The sequence below is a fragment of the Somniosus microcephalus genome, chromosome 26, assembly GCF_052327205.1.
Source record: "Somniosus microcephalus isolate GS21.2 chromosome 26, FLI_Smic_1.0, whole genome shotgun sequence".
NCBI classification, from domain to species: Eukaryota; Metazoa; Chordata; class Chondrichthyes; order Squaliformes; family Somniosidae; genus Somniosus; species Somniosus microcephalus.
In genome coordinates this window covers 15,028,343-15,052,071 of record NC_141012.1, presented here as the reverse complement: position 1 = coordinate 15,052,071, position 23,729 = coordinate 15,028,343, and the positions used below count along the sequence as shown (strand labels likewise).

General features: G+C 46.6%; 1 protein-coding gene across 2 annotated transcripts in view; it reads right to left on the bottom strand.

Annotated features, from left to right (window-relative positions):
• LOC147100317 (serine/threonine-protein kinase SIK2-like) overlaps positions 1–23,729 on the bottom strand; it is a 169,597-nt gene that overhangs the window by 11,286 nt on the left and 134,582 nt on the right. For both annotated transcript variants that reach the window (XM_085967881.1, XM_085967882.1), the window contains 4 exons: positions 18,021–18,182; positions 5,384–5,612; positions 3,565–3,849; positions 84–244 (listed from right to left, as the gene is read on the bottom strand). In XM_085967881.1, coding sequence (XP_085824007.1) covers positions 84–244; positions 3,565–3,849; positions 5,384–5,612; positions 18,021–18,182 — 837 coding nt within the window. The remainder of the gene's footprint in view (positions 1–83; positions 245–3,564; positions 3,850–5,383; positions 5,613–18,020; positions 18,183–23,729) is intronic.

Sequence of the window (23,729 nt, the reverse complement as noted above, 5' to 3'; positions counted from 1 at the left end):
TAGGTCAGCCCAGTCATTGGAAATATATCAACTCTCACATCTCCTTATAATAGCCACAATACACATTGGTAAGAAAGATTTACCTGATGGTGGTGGGTGAGGAGGCCTTGTAAATGCGATGCCGCTAACGCATCAGGGTCCTCATCTGAGCCCATCTGTTCATATAACATCTGTACCTTGTTGAGCTCCAGAATTCCTTTGGTTCTGGCTAGATTCTGAAGATGCTGGCGGAAGGCTACGATACCTAATCAAAGAAATGGAAGTCAGTTGGAGTCCTCTACACAGGTTACTCACGTAAAAAAATGTCAAGAGGGGGCAAGCAAAATGTAGACGGTACAGTGGATATTCTCTTCAAATTCAATGGAAGAAAATGGCTACACCATTTAAATGAGGAATCTCTTATCTTGTCCTCGAGGTTCAATTCAATTCAATTTTATTTGTCATATATGCAGCAGACTTGTACTGCACAATGAAATGTTGATTTTTACGAGTCCTCCCAACATTGGAATAAATATGGCATAGCAATGATAAAAATACTAATAGAAATACAGTAATAATAAATAAGACAACAGTAATAAATAATAATAAATTATTCGTTCATGAGTCTTATGGCCTGGGGGTAGAAGCTGTTTCGAAACCTGCTGGTACGAGACCGTATACTTCGGTATCTCTTACCGGACGGGAGCAGGGCGAAGAGGTTGTGGCTGGGGTGGCTCGCGTCTTTGATGATTCTCAGGGCCTTCCCCCGGCACCTCTCTGGGTAGATATCCTGCACAGCAGGTAGTTTAATTCCTATAGTATGTTGTGCAGCTTTCACCACCATCTGTAGAGCCTTGCGGTCTGTGGCGGTGCAGTTGCCATACCAGGTAGTGATGCAGCTGGACAGGATACTCTCGATGGTGCACCGGTAGAAGTTGGTGAGAATCTGGGGGGACATTCCAAATTTCTTCAGTCTCCTGAGGAAGAACAGGCGTTGGCATGCCTTCTTTCTTACGATGTCGATGTGATGGGACCACGTTAAGTCCTCCGTAATGAATACACCCAGGAATTTGAAGCTGCTGTTGTCTCCCTCTGTGGTTCAGTTCAGAATCTCTGTGGTGCCACCGTGAGGAACTACCAAGTAGAGGCTGGACACTTTGCCGCAGAGGGAGGGAGCGTCAACCTAGTTCCAGTAAGGCGTCGCCCCAGAACCTTATGACAGAGAGGCAGGATCAATGTTCCCTCTAATTTTTTATTGGTCCCGCGCAGCCCCTTTAAAAGCCGCGCAGTTTAAAGGGAACATTGGGCAGGAGTGCTACCAACTGAGCAAAAGCCTACACTTTTAAGCAGGAGAGAAAATAAAATGCCTTCTAAAAAAAAAGGAATCTCGCTCTAAGAAGAAAACAAGTTCTCATTAAGAGTAAGTTTTATCTTGCCTCCCTCCACTTGTTCCTGTTAAAAGCAGCCTGTTTCAGCTCAAGCCACTGATCCAGTCACCTTTGACATACGGTTTTCTATTTTCAACACTTCCTGTGCTGTCCCTTTCCAAACTGCGCTGCTCTAAACAATTGGTTGTACAGCAACATGCGATGTTTTGGGCGAATATTAATGATACAAGTGTAAATTCTTCTGAGAGCAAGTCTGATCATGTTATTTCGTCAGAAATATGTTATTTTGTCAGCATTGGTAGCACTCATCTCTGAGTCAGAAGATCATGGGTTCGAAGCTCGCTCCAGGACTTGAGCACACACAATCCATACTGACACTCCAGTGCTGCACTGAGGGAGTGCTGTATTGTTGTATTATTGGAAACAATTAAACTGAGGTCCTGTCTACCTGTTCCGATGTTTGGGTGGATGTAAACAGTTCATGTCACTAGTCAAAGGAGAGCAGGGAGTTCTCCCAATGCCCTGGCAACATGTCTCTCTCAACCAGCACCACCAAAAAAAGCTGGATCTTGTGTGTAAAAAGGCTGCTCCGTTTGCCTCCAGTCATGTCAGTCGTGGCTCAGTGGGTAGCACCCTCGCCTCGGGGTCAGAATGTTGTGGGTTCAAGCCCCACTCCAGAGACTTGAGCACAAAAATCTAGGCTGACTCTTCAGTGCAATACTGAGGGAGTGCTGCACTGTCGGAGGTGCCGTCTTTCGGTAGAGACGTTAAACCGAGGCTCCACCTGCTCTCTCGGGTGGATGTAAAAGATCCCATGGCCACTATTTCAAAGAAGAGCAGGGTTGGTATCCTGGCCAATATTTATCCCTCAATCAACAGGTTATCTGGTCATTATCACTTTGCTGTTTGTGGGAACTTGCTGGCTGCTGTGTTTCCTACATTACAACACTGACTACACTTCATTGGCTGTAAATTGCTTTGGGACGTCCGGTGGTCGTGAAAGGCATTTTATAAAAGCAAGTCTTTCTTTTTTTCCATAACAATCGTCAATGGAGTTCAAAGTAATTCGCTGTATGCGACGTGCCTTGTAATGCGACAATGTGCTCTATAAACTCTTTGTAGTCAGGCAAGAGTTGATGTTATTTAGGAATCAGAAACAAATTTATGTCGGAGTGGACAGTAAGGAGAAGGAAATTCCAGACAACTCATCTCACCACAAACCGCAAATTAGACTTTCCCACAGTCGTAATAGGGTCGGCGGAGAGAAGATGTTTCCACTTATGGGCAAGACCAGAACGAGGGGCCATAAATAGAAGATAGTGACTGACGTAAGAAAACTACTTGGCACTTGGTCTGAGTATTAAACAAGGCTTTAATCAACTGTTTTTCAACATGGAGATCTAGTTGTGTCCTTCACTAGTTCCTGTTAAAGAATGTCCTGAGCAAGCTGGGCCCATGCCCGAGTATTTATACTCTTCCTGGACAGCGCCACCAGCAGGCCGCCCAGTATTACTTCATAAGTCATTTCCACATGAATGACTAGATTCATGTCAGTCACTAATAAATCCAATAGGGAATTCAGGATCAACTTCTTTACCCAGAGAGTGGTTGGAATGTGGAACTCGGTACCACAAAGAGTGGTTGAGCCGAATAGCATAGGTGCATTCAAGGGGAAGCTAGATAAACACAAGGGAGAAAAGAATAGAAGGATATGTTGTTAGGGTTAGATAAAAAGAGGGTTGGGGCGGGGTGGAGGCTCGTGTGGAGCATAAACACCAGCATGGACCGGTTGGGCTGAACGGCCTGCTTCTGTGCTGTAAATACTTTGTAGTAATACAACAGAGCCCGGCCAGCGGGAGACCAGAGCTCCGGCCTCTGGTTAACATCCAGTGGGCTGCTCCCGTCTGATGGGAGTGGAGTGGCGACACCCCATTGCGGCTGGCACGGTCAGGCTAATGACCTGTCCACATCAACAGGGGTCTTTGATGCGGTTTCTATGGCAGGATAAGCAAGATGAGCCGTGTGCTCCTTATTTAGGAGTCTCCTACTCACTGCAATTGAGTGAGACTCGATAGGTCAGCCTATCACCACAGATATTGCACGAGGGAGCTTCACACTGCTGTTGTGTAGCTAGGCATTATTGGCACAGTACTCACGCACATACGCAGACGATAATAGGCGCACAGTAGATAGTCACCTTGTGTTAAAGATGTATCGGAAGCTCTTCGACCTTCCCGGAAGCTGACTGGCGACCGGTTGTGCACCTCGCGTTTCTGCGATGTCAGCGCCTCCATGGCCGGGTTCGGCGGCCTGATGCCAATCAGTGGCGGGGTCATCCGCGACATCGGCTGGTTGGCGAGTACGACCTCCTTCAGGGAGGGCGGGTCCTCTAGAATACTGAGCTCGCTGTGCATCAATCCCATGTCGTATTCTGAATCGACACTCCCCAAGGATGGATTGTTCCCTACGGTGAACAGCTTCCCTGTATTTGGGGCAAAATGTAGAGTGGTTAGGACAAGCAAAGACCATCAGACCAAGCCAATCCAGTCAGTGGTGCAGCTTCGTACCCTGCTGACCCACCTCAAAGGTTCATATAAACTTGTAATGAAAGAATAACAGCTCTTAATTTCACACAAAGCAGTAAGGTCCACGTATTCCAAGCACTTACCGCCTGTTTTCTGGCAGTTTCTGGGCAGCTGTGGGAAATGCCTCCACTGCCACTGCTGGTATTTTCCACCATAAGTGATGGTGGGCGTGGGATAAGCCCACTGAAATGTTAATGATGGAAATAGGTCATTCGACGCACTTACCATGAACGCCTTAGCTGGGCACGAGGACTTGCCGCTGCATTCCTTAGGTCCAATGTTGTTATGGCAACGGGGGCGGCGGGGGAGACACGATTTAAAATATAAAGGACAGCGTAACCCAGGGCAACTGACTGCAATGCAATGCACTGCCCGTATGCAAAGCGGGAAATATAAATTAAAAAAATCAAACTCAGCTTAGGCAAGTGCCACAGCAGGTTCCCTGTCCCCTTCCCCTCCACCAGGAGATAGGCAAACCGGCAGGGGACCGGGAATACCACCATGGGCCTGACGCTTGAAGATCCAATGGGATCAGGGCTGAGGGCGACGGGTGGCTGCTCAGGCCATCAGATCAGCATACGCAGGCCTCAATCTCATTCGAGGAAGCCTCAAGAATGGAAAAGGAAATATTCACATCGGTGCAGTAGGGGAGGCTCTTGTTGGGCCAGGGTTATGGCGGATTGTTGATGCGATGGAGCTAGTGCCCAACAGGTAAACTGCATTGCTCCTCGTGTTCAATCCTAGTCTCCGCATCAATAAAAAATTAAATGGGGGAAAAAGGAAACAAATAGACCAGGAAGGTTCCTATACTCGATCCCAGATCTGTGTTTATTGCAGCCGGGGGAGTCTGGAATAGAATAGAATTATACAGTACAGAAGGAGGCCGTTGTGCCTGTGCCGACTTTTTGAAAGAGCTCTCCAATTAGTCCCACTCTCCCTGCTCTTTCCCCAAAGCCCTGCAAATTTTTCCTTTACAAGTGTTTACCCAATTCCCTTTTGAAAGTTACTATTGAATCTGCTTCCACCAACCTTTCAGGCAGCACGTTCCAGATCACAACTCGCTGCGTTAAAACAAACGCCTCGTTTCCCCTCTGTTTCTTTTACCAATTATCTTAAATCTGAGTCAGTAGGGATGCTCCAGTTTGACAGTGCCCCAGAACTAGGGTGGGGGCAAAACAAAATACGACCACGGTTCCCATTCTTGATCACTATCCAGTGCTTGCATGGGTGTCGAGTAAAACAGGATTGAGCTCGAACGTGCTGCTCTTTATGGTGGAATACCCTGCTAACATTCACTCTCTAGGCTCACACTTGTAGAACAGACAAAATATTGGAGGGCTTCAGCCATTCTTGGAACTGTACTCCCGACAGAGTGAACCCCTTAAGCAGACGATGTGATAAAATTGGGGGGTGGGGGGAAGCCCTTCCTACCTGTGCTTGGCATCACCATTGGCTGGTTGGTCACTTCAGTGAGAGTGTGCCGCCTCTGGCCACAGTGCATTGCCTGAAATGATGCGTACACCTGGGCAGGGTCCTCTTCAGAGTCATCCTCAGTCTCGATCCCCTCATCAATGGAGGTCTCCATCATGTTGCTAGGAGATGGTGGGCATCCCTTCCTTGCTATTACAGGAGGCACAGGATCCAGGAGGCAACCATTTACCTGTGAAATTTGGTTGAAGGATTAGTCATTTTGCACAACACCTTCTGATAGCCCTTACACATTGCTCTGTCTGCTGTTTCAATGAAGGCTTTAACCATGGGTTAATGACACCTTAGGAAGAGTGGCAAATAAATGCCAAACAAACGTACTAACTATCGCCCTCCGCTGTTATTCCTAGCAGGGAATTCTACTCTTGCAACTTTCAGTTTGAAATAACCTGGGGATATTTTGTGTCACATGGTAGAATGTTTGCAGTTCAGGATTGATATAGGCCAGTCATTACCATTAATCATAGAATGTACAGCACAGAAACAGGCCATTCGGCCCAACAAGTCCGTTTACGCTCCACATGAGCTTCCTTCCCCCCCCTCTTCATCTAACCCCATCAACATAACCTTCTAGTCCTTCCTCCCTCATGTGTTGCTCTAGCTTGCCCTTAAATTCTTCTATCATTGGCTCCGCAAGTAGAAACACATCTACAGAAGCCTGCAGTTGCAATCGTTTGGTAAATATGGAGAAAGACAACTCTATACGAGGAAAAAAGTAGGAACTGGAAGTGGGGGTGAGGGGAGTAGAGAATGAGTCATTGTAAAATTCTGAATCTTCGCAGGCATAATGTTCAGACATTTTCACAATGAACTGGGAAATATCCTGCCACTAATGTGCTCAGTCAGAAGATTTTCGAAATACCAAAGGCATTTCCTCCATTTTGATCTCTCAGCTAGTCAGTGAATGGTGTCTGAGTCACTTCCTCCCAAACAACAAATTAGGTTGTTCGCAGTTTATGATGTTGTGCAGATTCTTGTTCTTTGTCACATGTTCTCTCTCTCTCTCTCTCTCCCTCCAATTTCCAGACACAAAGACAGCCTCACATCCTAACACAGGGACATTTGAAATGACCTCTTGTTGGATAATTCCTTGTGGTGCAGCCTAATTTCACACACTTGTCAAAACTCGTAACAGTTTGCAGACAACTCCCTTTCTGAAGTGCGCATTTCAGCGTGTGCAATTCCCCCTGCAAGAGGCTCCATGAAATTGGGAATGTGAATGTTATTATTGTCAGAAATTTGGGGGGGGGGGGGGGGCGGTGGAGAATTGTAATAATTTTTTTGGCTGGACACATTTTCAAATAGATCAAATATACAAATCAATCCCCGATCTGTACTGACTTAGCCGAACTCCGCTGGTGTGGCAGTCGGCAGCTTATAATTGGCCTCACCGTCCCTGGGCTAGAGGGGCAACAAATCAGCCAGGGTTTCCACTCCAGATCACAATCCAACGATTGCTCGGGAACACGCTTGTACGGGGACTGGCTGAGCACAGAATTGGTCTTGATAATGGTCTTGGCCTGTATGACAGTGTCAGCGGTGGCTCAGTTGGTAGCACTCTCGCTTCTGAATCAGAAGGTTGTGGGTCTCAAGTCCCACTCCAGAGCACAAAATCTAAGCTAATACTCTAATGCAGTACTGAGGGAGTGCTACACTGTTGGAGGTGCCGTCTTTCAGATGAGACGTTAAACTGAGGCCACGACTGCCCTCTCAGCTGCACGCAAAAGATCTCATGGCACTATTTCGAAGAAGAGCTGGGGACTTCTCCCTGTTGTCCTATTTAATATTTATCCCTTAACCCACATCACTAAAACAGATGATCTGGCTGTTATCTCTACTGCTGTTTGTGGGACCTTGCTGTGTGTGTATTGGCTGCCATGTTTCCTACATTATAACAGTGACTACACTTCAAAATTCACTGTAAAGCTCTTTTGGATGTCCTGAGTTTGTGAAAGGCACTATACAGGTAGACTATCCTTTATCCGAACTTCCGAAAACCGAAAACCTCTAAAAACCGAAAGTTTTTTCGTTCAGCGTAAGTCGTGCGCACGACATGACCAGAGTGGCGCACGACTTACGCTGAGCAGGGCAGAGGGTCACAGAGTTCCCTCCTGGGTAGGAGATTGCAGGCCGAGCCGGGCAGTGTGAAGGAGGTACCGGGAGAGTGAACCCAACAATACAGCAGCCCGTCCGATAGCTGCAGCGGCCTGTCCGATATTCTTTTCTCCCCCCCCGACCCGCGACCCCCGCCGACCCCCACCCCCCGCCGACCCCCACCCCCCCCCGCCGACCCCCACCCCCGACAAATTTCCCAGTCTTATAAAATACCTTCTGAAATCTGAAATTTTCCGAAAACCGAAACACGGCTGGTCCCGAGGTTTTCGGATAAAGGATAGTCTACCTGTATAAATGTATTACATTACATAGGATATATGACACAGAAACAGGCCATTCGGCCCAACTAGTCCATGCCGGCATTTATGCTCCACGCGAGCCTCCTCCCGCCTGTCCTCATCTAAATCTATCAGTATAACCCTCTATTCCCTTCTCTCTCTTGTGCATGTCTAGCCTCCCCTTAAATGCATCTATACTTTTTGCTTCAACCATTCCCTGTGGGAGCGAGTTCCACATTCTCACCACTCTTTGGGTAAAGAAGTTTCTTCTGGATTCCCTATTGGATTTCTTGGTGACTATCTTATATTGATGGCCTCTAGTTTTGCTCTTCCCCACAAGTGGAAACATTCTCTCTGTATCCACTCTATCAAAACCTTTCATAATCACCTCTATTAGGTCACCCCTCAGCCTTCTTTTTTCAAGAGAAAAGAGACCCAGCCTGTTCATCCTTTCCTGATAGGTATACCCTCGCATTTCTGGTATCATCCTTGTAAATCTTTTCTGCACCCTCTCCAGTGCCTCTATATCCTTAATGGCCCAGAAATTCGGGTCTCCACGGGTGAGTACGCACGGGGTACTCACCCGTAGGCCCAATGGAAGTGCCGGTTTCCTGCATGCACTGGGCATGCGCGGGAAACCGGCACTTCCGTTCCCCCGAACGAAGGAGTTCAGAGGTGGAACGCGTGCGCGGGAGAGGCTGCGCGTGCGCATCGAACTTCGTTTTTTTTTGCAGGTTTTCCCGGGAGGGTAAGTCTGCAGAAGTTACACATTTAAAAAGCAGGCGTAAGGCCTGCTTTTTACAAGGTAAGTGGTGAATTAATTAAAATTAAAACATTTTTTCCACAGGTTTATTATGTTTAAATACTTTAAAGCAAGGTAAGTTTATTTTTAGCCCCGTTAGAAAATAAAATTATTTTTTCAAAAATTTAAATTATTGTTTAAAATAGTTATTTCGTGTAATTTACAGTTTATTTTAAAAATGTCATGTTTTTTTAAAATTTATTTGAAGATTTAGTGATGTTTTGGGGCCATAGTATTTATAAGTTTTGACAGCTCTTCCTGTCAATTTTATGAATGGACATTTCCCTGCTCCGATTGGCTCCCCATGGCCCACGTGATCCCAGGGGACGCATCGAACTAACTGCGTCCCTGGGATACGCAAGCACTGCGCGCCGGCAGCTGGACCAGGCCCCGGATCAGAATTCCACGGGGGCCCACGGCTCAACGGCCGGCGCGCTAGGTAAGTGCAGGTCAAATTTCTGGGCCAATATGGCGACCAGAACTGCACGCAGTACTCTAAGTGTGGTCTAACCAAGGTTTGATACAGGTTTAGCATAACTTCCCTACTTTTCAATTCTATACCTCTAGAAATAAACCCTAGTGCTTGGTTTGCGTTTTTTATGGCCTTGTTAACCTGTGGCGCAAGTTTTAGTGATTTGTGTATTTGTACTCTGAGATCCCTTTGCTCCTCTACCCCACCTAGACTCGCACCCTCCAAGTGGTAAGTGCCCTCCCTATTCTTCCTACCAAAATGTAATACCTCACATTTATCTGTGTTGAACTTCATTTGCCAATTATATGCCAATTCTGCAAGTTTATTAATGTCCTCCTGTAATTTGTTGCAATCCTCCTCAGTATTGACTACCCCCCCCCAATTTGGTGTCATCCGCAAATTTAGAAATTGTGTTTTTGATTCCAAAGTCTAAATCGTTAATATAAATTGTGAACAGTGGTCCCAGCACTGATCCTTGTGGAACACCACTACCCACCTTCTGCCACTGTGAATAGCTACCTTTTACTCCTACTCTCTGCTTTCTGTCTTGAAGCCAGCCAGCAATCCATTCTGCTACTTGTCCCCTGACTCCGCATTCTTTGACCTTGTTCATCAGTCTATTACGGGGTACCTTATCGAAGGCCTTTTGAAAATCTAGATAAATTACATCTATTGCATTACCACTGTCTACTCTCTCTGTTACCTCTTCAAAAAATTCAATGAGGTTGGTCAAGCAAGACTTTCCCTTTTGAAATCCATGCTGACTATTCATTACTATGTTTTTGGTTTCTAGATGTTTTTCTATTTTCTCCTTTAGTAGGGATTCCATTATTTTTACTACTATTAATGTTAAGCTGACTGGTCTATAATTCCCTGGACATGTTCTATCCCACTTCTTAAATATAGGTATTACGTTAGCTATTCGCCAGTCCTCTGGCACTACACCTTTTTCTAACGAATTATTACATATGTGTAGTAATGCCTCTGCTATCTCTTCCCTAGATTGTTTTAAAATGCGTCGATGCAATCCATCTGGACCAGGGGTTTTATCCTCTTTGAGATTGATTAATTTATTTAATATATCCCCTCTTTTTATTTTAAATGCATATATCTCATTACTAATCCTATCATCCAGTGTCATATCCACCTGTTCTATCTCCCTGGTAAATACTGAAGCAAAATAATTATTTGACAAGGTTCCACACAAAAGATTACTGATCAAGATAAAAAAATCACGGGATTGGGGGTAATATACTGGCATGGGTGGAAGATTGGCTATCTAACAGAAAACAAAGAGTTGGGATAAATGGTTCGTTCTCGGGCTGGCAATCAGTAACCAGTGGTGCTCTGCAGGGGTCAGTGCTGGGACCCCAACTCTTTACAATCTATATTAACGATTTGGAAGAAGGGACCGAGTGCAACATATCCAAGTTTGCCGACGATACAAAGATGGGAGGGAAAGCAGTGAGTGAGGAGGGCATAAAAAACCTGCAAAAGGACATAGACAGGCTAAGTGAGTGGGCAGAGATTTGGCAGATGCAATATAATGTTGGAAAGTGTGAGGTTATGCACTTTGGCAGAAAAAATCAAAGAGCAAGTTATTATCTAAATGGAGAGAAACTGCAAAGTGCTACAGTACAAAGGGATCTGGGGGTCCTGGTGCATGAAACACTAAAAGTTAGTATGCAGGTGCAGCAGATGATCAGGAAGGCCAATGGAATCTTGGCTTTTATTGCAAGGGGGATGGAGTATAAGAACAGGGAAGTCTTGCTTCAGTTATACAGGGTATTGGTGAGGCCACACCTGGAATACTGCGTGCAGTTTTGGTTTCCATATTTAAGAAAAGATATACTTGCTCTCGAGGCGGTTCAGAGAAGGTTCACTCGGTTGATTCCGGAGATGAGGGGGTTGACGTATGAGGAAAGGTTGAGTAGGTTGCGATTCTACTCATTGGAGTTCAGAAGAATGAGAGGCGATCTTATCGAAACATACAAGATTGTGAGGGGGCTTGATCTGGTGGATGCGGTGAGGATGTTTCCACTGATGGGTGAGACTAGAACTAGGGGGCATAATCTTAGAATAAGGGGCTGCCCTTTCAAAACTGAGATGAGGAGAAGCTTCTTCACTCAGAGGGTAGTAAATCTATGGAATTTGCTACCCCAGAGAGCTGTGGAAGCTGCAACATTAAATAAATTTAAAATGGAGATAGACAGTTTCCTAGCAGATAAGGGAATTAGGGGTTACGGGGAGAGGGCAGGGAAGTGGACGTGAGTCTAGATTCGGATCAGCCATGATCCTATTGAATGGCGGAGCAGGCCCGGGGGGCCGTATGGCCTACTCCTGCTCCTACTTCTTATGTTCTTATTATGTTTAATATTTCTGCCATCTCTCGCTCATGGTATTATCCTGTCTATCCCTTAATGGCCCTATTCCTATCCCAACCTTCCTTTTTTTATTGGTGTACCTGTAAAATATTTTACTATTTTGTTTTATATTCCTTGATAATTTAATTTCATAGCTCCTCTTTGCCTTCCTAATTGTTTTTTTGACTTCTCTCCTAATCTCTTCGTATTCTCTCTTATCATGCACTCCCCTACTGTCTGTGTACTTAATGTATGCCTCTTTCCTTACCCTCAATTGTTCACTTATGGCTTTATTCATCCATGGAGTCTCATTAGTGTTTAGCAGAATATATTGCTTCAGCACTCTGTTGAAATGTAAGTTCTTTCTTCTTTCTATAGTTGAACAGCTTGTTGAGACTCATAGGCCTTGATTTTTAAACCCCCTCCCACCCTCCTGGACAGGCGGGAGCGAGTTGGGGTAGGGGGCGGGGGGGGGGTTTAAATATCAGGATCAGGCAACCCAACCCCATTCTCACCCTTTTAAATTTTCAAGTGCAGTAATCAGGCCATGGACGAAGTGAATCTGGCACCAGCTGATTCGAACATAAGAACATAAGAAATAGGAGCAGGAATAGGCCATTCGGCCCTTGGAGCCTGCTCCGCCATTCAATGAGATCATGGCTGATCTTCTGCCTCAACTCCATTCACCGGCCCTATCGCCATATCCCTTGATGCCTTTACTAGTCAGAAATCTATCGACTTCTGTTTTGAATATACCCAATGACTGAGCCTCCACAGCCTTCTGGGGTAGAGAATTCCAAAGATTCACCACCCTCTGAGTGAAGAAATTTCTTCTCATCTCAGTCCTGATTGGCCTACCCTTTATCCTGAGGCTGTGGCCCCTGGTTCTAGACTCCCCAGCCAAGGGAAACATTCTCCCAGCACCCACCCTATCAAGCCCTGTAATAATTTTGTATATTTCAATGAGATCCCCTCTCATTATTCTGAATTCAAGAGAATACAGGCCTAGTTTACTCAATCGCTTCTCATATGACAGCCCCGCCATCCCAGGAATCAATCTCGTGAACCTTCGTTGCACTCCCTCTATGGCAAGTATATCCTTCCTTAGGTAAGGAGACCAAAATTGTACACAGTACTCCAGGTGTGGTCTCACCAAGGCCCTATATAATTGGAGTAAGACTTCTTTACTCCTGTACTCAAATCCTCCTGTAATGCAGGCCAGCATACCATTTGCCTTCCTAATGGCTTACTGCACCTGCACATTCACTTTCAGTGACTCATGTACAAGGACACCCAGGTCCCTTTGAGCATCTGCATTCCCCAATCTTTCACCATTTAGGAAATACTCTGCCTTTCTGTTTTTTCTACCAAAGTGGATAACTTCACATTTATCCACATTATAATCCATCTGCCATGTTCTCGCCCACTCACTGAGCCTGTCGAGATCCACTTGAAGCCTCTTCACAGCCTCTTCACAACTGCCACTGCCACCTAGCTTTGTGTCATCAGCAAATTTGGAAATGTTACATTGAGACTCCTCATCCAAATCATTGATATAGATTGTGAATAGCTGGGGCCCAAGCATCGATCCTTGCGGTGCCCCACTAGTCACAGCCTGGCATCCTGAAAAAAACCTACTTTTTGTTTTCCGTCTGTTAACCAATTCTCAATCTATGCTAGTATATTACCCCCAATTCCATGTGCCCTAATTTTGTTCACCAACCTCTTGTGTGGGACCTTATCGAAGGTCAAAATAAAGTGGGTGCCGCTGGAATGAGGCTAGTCTCACACTTTATGTGTAGTGAACAGTGTCAAGCCGTTCCACTTTATACTTTACCCCATTTTCATCATTAAAACTCCCACCTGCCTTTATTCACAAGTACTGGCCGGTGCCAGAGTTATTTTAATGTTCAATACATTTTGGTAATTGGATTCAAGTTAGGTGCGTGAAGAGATTGCAGGTCAGAGGTAGGCCTACAATGTTGTAGTAACTATTCTCCAATCCACACTCCCCTCGAGAGTGACTCCATGCCGGAAGTGCGGAAGTTATCCTATAAGCCGCACCCCAAACTCACACCCCGCCCCCACAGAAAAGAAATGAGTTTGTATATGGGGCCACATTCCCAAATTAAACTGTGTTCTTTTGCTTTTGAAAGTGCGACCTATATACGAGTTAATTCATTAGGTAAAGCACTGCACCACTAACCTGAATTCAGAGAACACTATACTGTTTTAAACACTGCCCTTCATAAACCCCTGCTTGTTAAACAAACCTGCTCTACATCACACAGGAAGAATCCAGTTTAAATGCCAAAGTCCGTTGTTAACGACAGACACGCTGATCCTAGAGTTCCTGCATTCGTCATCACCAAATTTTTAAAAAAATATTCGTTCATGGGATGTGGGCGTCGCTGGCAAGGCCAGCATTTATTGCCCATCCCTAGTTGCCCTTGAGAAGGTGGTGGTGAGCCGCCTACTTGAACCGCTGCAGCCCGTGTGGTGAAGGTACTCCCACAGTGCTGTTAGGGAGGGAGTTCTGAAGTTTTGACCCAGCGACGATGAAGGAACGGCGATATACTTCCAAGTCAGGATGGTGTGTGACTTGAGGGGAACTTGGAGGTGGTGGTGTTCCCATGTGCCTGCTGCCCTTGTCCTTCTAGGTGGAAGAGGTCACGGGTTTGGGAGGTGCTGCCGAAGAAGCCTTGGCGAGTTGCTGCAGTGCATTAAGTTTAGAAATGTCTAAAGTATGAGGCAAGATTGGTTTTAAAAAGAGTTAATAGGTTTGGAAATTGGCCTATTTCTTCATTCATTACTCATAGAATCACAGAAACTGCAGCACAGAAGGAGGCCATTTGGCCCATCATGTCTGTGCTGGTACAGGTTCTTCAACTGCAGCCATCTCCTCCAATTTCCTCTCAATATTAGCTCTACTCTGCATCAGCATCTGGTTACGAGAATAGACAAACTGGGCTTACTTTGGCAGAAGAGCAAGTGTAATAATGGATACAAAGGGAAGCATGATTAATTCTCAACAATGCTACAATTGTGCTGCATTCAAATATGTACACAGGGAGCTGAATCCTGTAATTAGAGTCAAACACAGACAGAGTGCAGACCCTACCCTTCTCCCGACGCCCACACCCACCACTTGAATGAATTCCCAGTGGAAATGAACACACACGGATTGGGAATCTCTCTTCTACTGTCTCCAGGGTTGCAGCAGAGTCCTCAAGTGTGGAAAAACTACCTTAATCTTCACATTCCAGCGTTCCAACACATTGTGAGTCACGCCTGTTTCCTCCAAGGCAATATTTAGCACTGCAGCCTTTTAAAAGTAACGGCTAATTATATCTGCTCTATTCTGGATTGACTCAGAGATTTGAAAGGTTACATGCAGCCAGTTACCTGACCTAATGATATCCTCAGATACGGAATCTCAACTTCAGGCTTTTTAAAGTCAGTTAAGGGCTATGATTAGTTTGAATGGGCTTTCTTCCTGCCTGGCATTTAAATATACTTCTGTTCCGACACTGAATACTAGGGTGATAATTGCAGAGTCAGAAATACCTGGGAACAGAATTAACATTAGCTGAAATGACACAAAAGAAAAAAAAACCCAGAAGCACGGAGAATTAGCGGCTGCATCTGCTGGGGTTATCTGGTGTGTCTCTCCATATCGGATACAGGAGCGCCAACCATCTGCCGCCTATGAAAGCATCCGCATTTTAAAAAACCCCACTAACTTGCTACTAGGTGCAAGGTGAAGTATCCCGCTCTCAGGCGGGCATCCTTGCTGTTAAAATGAAAGGCGGCCTGGATCTGCGCGGGACGTCACTGGGGAGGTCACCCGGCCGATTTTAACAGTCTGCCCATCTGGTTTCTACTGGGCGGATAGGGTTAAAGTCCCTTTGCTCTACTGCATCACGGGCTCTATACCTCCCACTGAATCACCAGAGCAAAGGGTCTGCTGCACTCCCCAAAATACTTGACAATATCCATTTAATCTTACACCGTACGTTGCTCATTTTCACCAAAATAACACTATTTACCACTGATCTGAGTCTGGTAACTGTGGGCTGAGGCTGAGAGCAATAATAACAACAACAACTTGCACTTATATGGTGCCTTTAACGTAGTAAAATACCCCAAGGCTCTTCACAGGAGCATTAGCAAGCAAAATTTGACACCGAGCCACATAAGGAGATATTATGGCAGATGAGGTAGGTTTTAAGGAGCATCTTAAAGGAGGAAAGAGAGGTAGAGAGGCGGAGAGCTTTAGGGAGGGAATTCCAGAGCTTAGGGCCTCGGCAGCTGAAGGCACGGCCGCCAATGGTGGGGCGATTAAAATCGGAGATGATCCAGAGGCCAGAATTGGAGGAGCGCAGATATCTCGGAGGGGTTGTGGGGCTGCAAGAGATTACAGAGATAGGGAGAGATTTGAAAACGAGAATGAGAATTTTTAAATCGAGGCGTTGCCGGACCGGGAGCCAGTGTAGGTCAGCGAGCACAGGGAGTGACGGGCGAATGGGACTTGGTGCGAGTTAGGACACGGGGCAGATGAGTTTCGGATGACCTCAGGTTTACGGAGGGTAGATGTGGGAGGCCAGCCAGGAGTACCAGGAGAATAGTCAAGTCTGGAGGTAACAAAGACATGGATGAGGGTTTCAGCAGCGGATGAGCTGAATCGGGGCTGAGACTGGTAACTATATGGTGCAATACTCACCCAGCCAACTCAAGTTATACCATTGGCTGCGCAACGCAGACTTTCCAGCTCGGACAGCTCTTCCAAGGTGACTAATTTGTGCTATATATTATGAGGGCGGGACTAGACTGACTGATTTTTTTGCACATGTAAACGGTTCTATATTAAGTTTTATAAGTTCCCAGGAAGTCGAACAGTGCGAGGCTACCGCAGGACCGTGTACTGCTGGTCTCACTGCTTTAGTGCACTCGGGAGTCAGGTAGGCCATGAGACTCTTGAGTTATACAGCACTTTCTTGTTGGGTTTGCACCTGAAAGTGCTTTGGATCAAACTCACTCACTTAGGCAGTCCCTCGGAACCGAGGATGACTTGCTTCCACATTAAAAATGAGTTCGCAAGGTGACTGATGAGTCCAATGTGGGACCTACAGTCTCTGTCACAGGTGGGGCAGATGGTGGTTGAAGGGGCGGGTGGGTGGGGTGCTTGGGTTGACGTGCGCTCCTTGCACTGCCTGCGCTTGGCTTCCGCTTGCTCCCGGCGAAGAAACTCGAGATGTTCAGCGCCTTCCCGGATGCTTCTCCTCCACTTTGTGCGGTCTTGGGCCAGGGATTCGATGGGGATTTACACTTTTTCAAGGAGGCTTTGAGGGTGTCCTTGAAGCGTTTCCTCTGCCCACCTGGGGCTCTCTTGCCGTGCCGGAGCTCCGAGTAGAGCGCTTGTTTTGGGAGTCTCGTATCGGGCATGCGGACAATGTGACCCATCCATCGGAGCTGATCGAGCGTGGTCAAAGCTTCAATGCTGGGGATGTTGGCCTGAGCAAGAACACTGACGTTGGTGTGCCTATCCTGCCAATGGATTTGCAGGATCTTGCGGAGGCAGCGTTGGTGGTACCTCTCCAGTGCTTTGAGGTGCCTGCTGTACGTGGTCCATGTCTCTGAGGCATACAGCAGGGCGGGTATCACTGCTGCTCTGTAGACCATGAGCTTAGTGCCGGATTTGAGGTCCTGGTCTTCAAACACTCTCTTCCTCAGGCGACTGAAGGCTGCACTGGCACACTGAAGGCGGTGTTGGACTTCGTTGTCGACGTCTGCCCTTGTTGACAGCAGGCTCCTGAGGTATGGAAAGTGGTCCACGTTGTGGATTTTGATAATCAGGGAGCAGTACTGTGTGGCAGAGGCAGGTTGGTAGAGGACCTTTGTCTTACAGATGTTTAGTGTAAGGCCCATGCTCTCGTGTGCTTCGGTGAAGGTGTTGACGATGGTTTGGAGTTTGATCTCCGAGTGAGCACAGACGCAAGCGTCGTCTGCATACTGTAATTCGACAACAGAGGATGGGACGACCTTGGATCTGGACTGGAGGCGACGGAGGTTGAACAGTTTCCCGTTTGTTCTGTGGATTAGCTCCACTCCAGCGGGGAGCTTACTGAGAGGATGAAATGGAGCATTGCAGCCAGGAAGATCGAGAAGAGCGTTGGTGCGATGACACAGCCTTGCTTGATCAAAGCTGAAGCGGTTGTACAACAGGAGTCCCATTTTATGCTCCTTTCTTAATGGAGAAGCCTAATGGGCAAAGTACGGCAACGTAACTTTTCTCTCTCTCTCTCTCTCTGGCATTTGTGGATACAAGCAATATTTCCGCTAAGGTGCGGCGCGCAGCTGTGGCCGCGCAGGAATCTAAAAGGTCCCGCGCAGGCCACTCACCGGCTTTTGCGTTGTAAATAACCGTGCAGGCGCAGAAATTTAAAGGGACCGCACGCTAAAAGAAACAGGCCGCGCAAAACAAAGCGCAGCTCACAGGGAACATTGGTTGCAAGGTCGCAAATTTTTAAAAAACAACGCAGTAACAAACCTTGGGAGTGTTGACATCTTCCTCCATGAAGCCCAGTTCCGGCTGGCAAGTGGTTTGCAGAAAGGAAAATGTGTCTACAGCGGTGGGTTGGGGCAGGACAGGGGACCTCAGCAGCCTGACATTCTGCGACAGAAGGCTCACCTGGGGCACCACAGGACTTGCCTGAAAAAAAAATTTAGGATGTTAATATTATGTTTGAAAAAACAATACTCCTTTTTTTTACCTCCTTTTCCAATTCTCTTCCATCCTCCTCTCCTAAATGCAGTAGTGGTTTTTTTTTCCTCCTGGGGTACATCAAAAAAAAATAACCACTGTCCTCCAGCAGTGTCTCGCCCAAACAGCTATTCTTCACAAGTGCGAGTCCAGACAGTGAATGTTGGCAAGCTATTCAACCATGGGAGAGGCACCATATTAAAGCTAATCCCTGTCCTGACCCGATAGCTACACCTCGGTGATGGGGGTGGGGTGGAGGGGGTTGTGGGGGTGATGGGTGGGGTTGGAGGCGGGGTGAGGTGGGGGGGGGGGTGATGGAGGGGGCAGGAAACAGGGGAGAAGTTCTTCCGTGTGCAACGTAAACAGAACCCTATGCATAGAGCAAAAGCAAAATACTGCGAGTGCTGGAAATCAGAAATAAACAGACAATGCTGGAAGCACTCAGTAGGTCAGGCAGTGTCTGCGGAGAGAGAAACAGAGTTAATGTTTCGGGTCAACAACCTTTCACCAGTTGTGATAAAAGGTCATTGATCTGAAATGTTAACTCTCATTTCTCACTCCATGGGGAGTGCTGGCTCTGCCTCTTTTATATCACCACTGGTCCCTTGGGGGTATTCCTGCAGCAAATAGCTTCTCCCAGACCACCTCTAATCAGTGGTTTAAAAGCAAGGAGCACAGTGGCAAGGGGCAACTGAGAGACCCCAGCAAGTCTACAGATATCTCCACAAGATTTCGATAATTCAGTAAACGTACTTCCTCTTTAAAGCTATATGTGTGCCACGAACCTTCAAATATTTTCTCGGGAAGATGTTGGCATGCCATTCGCTGGACCTATCTAACAACTGCCAACGAGGCAAGGCTGCCAGAAACTAGCTTGCATGAGACGAAAGCTCGGTCCTGGGAACCTTGCTCGTGGAATCCTAGCTACAACCTTTGGCAAGTCGCTACGGAGATTTCACTGAAAAGAAAGTTATTCGGCTAACTGAAAAAGCCCACAGCAGGAAACATGCAGAAGAAGTGGAGTGATTGGCCAAGTGCAACCAGCAAAAGAATGTTCAATAGCCCTTAATACGTCAAGCAGCCATGGGGGGGGGGAACAGTCCCCGCTGAGAGACTACCGGAGTCTGTTCAGAGAAAAATTTCAATTATGTTAAACATTTGAATGAATTTTAGAGCCAGGCCTTTCGGGAGTGAAATTAGGAAAGACTTCTACACACAAAGGCCGCGATTTCGCCTACCGAGGCGGGCTCACTGAGGCCGAGGTAGGTGGTGGGTTGTGACCCCGCTCCCGGCTCCATCCCGCTCTGAGAGAAGAATTTCCCATTGATTGGGCTTGTTAAGCCCGCCCTGCAAGGTTCCCGGCCAATTAAAAGGAAGCAGGTCTGATGACGCCATTTGATAACGCGTCATCAGTCGGTTTCCTTAAAGGGACCGCGTCCACATTCATTTTGACAGTTGTGCTGTCAATGTTCTACAGCATTGAGGTGCTGCAAACACTGACAAGCACTGCACAAAGGTGGATGGCTGCACCCAGGCTCTCCTATGACTCCCTCTATATGTTTATGGAGGGAGTCACAGCACACAGGAAGGTCCTCTTCCCTTTCAATGGGCGGAAGAGACCGCCCCAGGAGATCAACGCAGCCTGGTTGCACATTGCAGGAGGGCACAAGCAGGGATGTGGTCAGGAGGACCAGGCTGCAGTGGTGCAAACCTTTCAATGATCTCAGTAGATCACGAAACGTTACTGCAAAGCCACACTCAACCTCAGCCTGCTGTGCCACTCATCACATCCCCATCACTCTGCCTTCCCTACCCTACTCCTACACATCCTTACTCACACCAACTTACCTTGCACCTCCACCCGTCCCTCTCTATCTACATTATCACTCCCCATCTCACTAGCCACCCCTCACACTCACCCTCATCCTTGTCCAATCATACCAACTAACAACACACAAAGGTAGGCACTTGGGTGTTTTTGCAAATGTTCATGTAAAATTTCTGTTGATGTGTTGCCAAACACTGAAATCTTTATTTTCCACACTTTCCGTTCTTGGACAGATCTGTGTGCACCTTTGGAAGTGGCTCAGTGAGTTGCAGTGAATGGTGAGACATAACATGACCCCCCGCAATGGTAATGAGTGTGAAAGGAATGGCTTGGGCATTGTAGGGATGCTTTATAGTGTTGGTGTGGGGTGGTGCCAACCTGGCGCATCATGTGGCAGCCAGGGTGTACGGCATCAATTGAAGTAAATCTGGCCACAGTGAGGCCATCCCTGGCCTCCCGGGCAGCAATGTGGTCGGGTGCTGATGCTCTCTGTCCTGTGCAGCATCAGGTGATTGCGGAGCAGGTTGGTGTTGTTGTTGGTGATGCTGGTGTGCCTGGTGCTGCTGGTGTTGGGGCTGATCGTGGTGGGATTCAGAGGACCAAGGTGAGATTTTTTCAAGGTTATTGATGCTGCTGGAATAGATGGCAGCTGAAGTTGAGATGACAGAAGTAATCTGTCAATGTTAAGATAGGTTGTTCCAAGGAGGCGACAGTGGATAGAGAGATTACTCCAAACACTTCAAAAGTATATAATGCTCAAAAGTGGGTTTCAAATCATTAATGCACCAGCTTCTAAGATTGGGAAGTGAACAGCTGTGAAATGGTAGGTTTTAGACCACTTTTGCAGCTTTCACCCATTCACAGCAATGGAGAGCCATTGAGAACCCGACATACTTACCCGACGTGATAGCCGCTCTCCGGGAACCTCGTTGAAAACCTGGTAAAATGGTAAGTAGATGGGAAAATGGTTCTAAACTACCGTATAAACTGGCTGAACCGCCGCTTGGTGTCGGGTTGGTTCAGGGATGACAGACCCGACACTTGGGAAACTGACAAGGAAGCGGGTTTACAGCGGGATACCGACCCACTGTCATTCTTTGTGATTTTGACAGCGGGCATGCCTCCAAACTCCGCGCTCTGAGCGCTGGCAAAATTCAGCCCAAAGGGTGGTAGAAGTTTGGAAAACTCTCTTCCGCAAACAGCACAGCAAGCGACGCCAGATCTATTGTTAATTTTAAATCTGGGATTGATAAGATTTTTGTTAATCAAAGGTATTAAGGGATATGGGCCAATGGCGGGGAACTGGAGTTCGGTCGCAGATCAGTCCTGATCTCATTGAATGGCGGAACAGGCTCGCGGGGCTGAATGGCCTCTCCCTGTTCCTAACTTGCATCTAGCTGGCAGAATGGTCCCGTATAGCACCTGATCTTATCCCACTGTTTTTGAGGTGCCAGAAAAATGATTCTTCCACTTGCAATAGACATGATGAGGGTGATTGTAACCTTACCAGAAGCGACGGAACCTGGGAGGGTAGGCAGTTAAAATGCCCAGGGTTACTTACCCGGTAGAAAGCCGCCGACCGTGATTTTTACACAGGCTTCTGGACGGGCATCTAAGCTGCCCACCCAAAGACAGCGGGGTCCTTCATTTGAACAGGACATCGTCGGGGGCCCGGATGTCAGGGGAGCATTGCAGATTTTCGCTTTATTGCTCTGGGAAAGCGCGCCAGCTCCAGCCAGCAGGCAGCCCGGCAGCAGAGTGGGAGCGCACCACATGAAGAGCTGCAAAGGGGGAAACCCAGGCCTGACTGCAGGGAGGGGGTGGGGGTCAAAGGCCACAAGGCGCTCTCACACTTTTAAGAGTGCAGCCAACTGCGCGATGCTCAGGTCTCGTCAGGTGCGTTCCACAAAGTAAACACGGTCAGATTCCAGAAATAAGGGAGCTGGTTTTACAGATGTAATCTCAGGGAGCCAGTCCTGAATGTTTACTCACTGTGGGTCTCCATGTGTAGGTGGAGCCCATTGCGCACCTATGGAGACTGATTCCCCCTGGTCAAAGTATGCGTACAAACTCTGCTCTCTGTACGAAAGGCTGATATTTAGTAGACGAGAATCATATACATATAAATTCAAGTGTAGCCATTGACCAAATAATATTACCCACAATTACTCCTGGGTAACTAAAAAGCTAAGACTTGTTCAAAATGCAGCTGCGAAGACAGTCAAACAGCACTGATATGGGCCCATGGTATAAAGGCCTTGTACCAGGGAGGCTATGAAATGGAAGAGATATGGTAAATTCCAATGGGGTGAAAAGCTATAAACAAGATAACATGACAGTTAGTGGAAATGTACTGGAAAAGGAGTGGCCAGGTTACTAGCCTTAACCTGAGTGACAATGGTATTTTGACCATTAGAACCAATTAAAGAAGGTGATTTTGTTAAAGACCATATATGCACACTGGCCAAACCAACTTTTGATAAGAAAAGGTTTAAAACCTCGATACTCAAAGAACAACTTTACACAGACGTACTGCGAGAACAAAGGAACAGACTTAAGACGACATCATCTGTGTCCGAGAGGTTCCAGAGACCAAGGGCTGTGAACTACTCGTTAAAACTATCGCCTAATGTTAAGTATTGATTACGCTGTAAGCTTAATAAATCTTGATCTATTGCTCAAACATACTGGCTGCTGCCTATTGGTGTCTTGTCCAAGAACTCAGCGATCATTAAGATCTTACATCTCCCAAAACTGGGAGGTGTAGTTTTCACGAAAGGAAACCATTAAAAGATGCAGATGAGGTTGTAGGGCTTTGGGTGGCAGATGATTTTTCAGCCTGGTTTATGAATGCTTGTTTTAAAAAAAAATTATATTACACTTCATATATTTCAAAATGATGAGGGGCTTTGATAAAGAGTAAATAAGGAGAAACTGTTTCCACTGGCAGGAGGGTTAGCAACCAGAGGACACAAATTTAAGGTAATTGGCAAAAAAGAGGGGCGATGAGGAGATTTATTTTTACACTGTTGTTGATCTGGAATGCGCTGCAATAAAAAAGGTGGTGGAAGCAGATTCAATGGTAACTTTTAAAAGAGAATTGGATATGTACTTGAAGGGGAGAAAAATTGCAGGGCTATGGGGAAAGAGCTGGGGTGGGGGGTGGTGGGACTAATTGGAGCGCTCTTTCAAAGAGCTGGGCACAGGCACGGAATGAACCAAATGGCCTCCTTCTGTGGTGTATGATTTTTATGCTTTGGAAACCCAAACACTCTCTGTGACCCCTGTGCTAGAGTTCTCAAGATAGAATGCAATTCAGCATGGTCATGGAAGAGATGAGGGGAGGCAGTCTTAATGTTCAGCTCAATTAGTTCTTCAATTAACATTCCGTTAATCAGTACCACAGGCATAAGGAGGAAAACAGCTTAAAACGGATATCAGTGAATCACTGGCAAAATCCAAGTGTGAAGAGAACCATAAATAATTCAAAACATCATGGGACGTTCCGTATTTTTAGCAAAACTACACACTCCCAAAAGTGCAGTACATTTAAGAAAAGTCTCAGTAAAATCCTTTGCTGATTATAAAGCACGAGGCTACCCAAAGACTCGAGCTGTGATGTGTAAAAATAGACCCAAAAAAAAACCCACTTGCAAATGCACGCACAC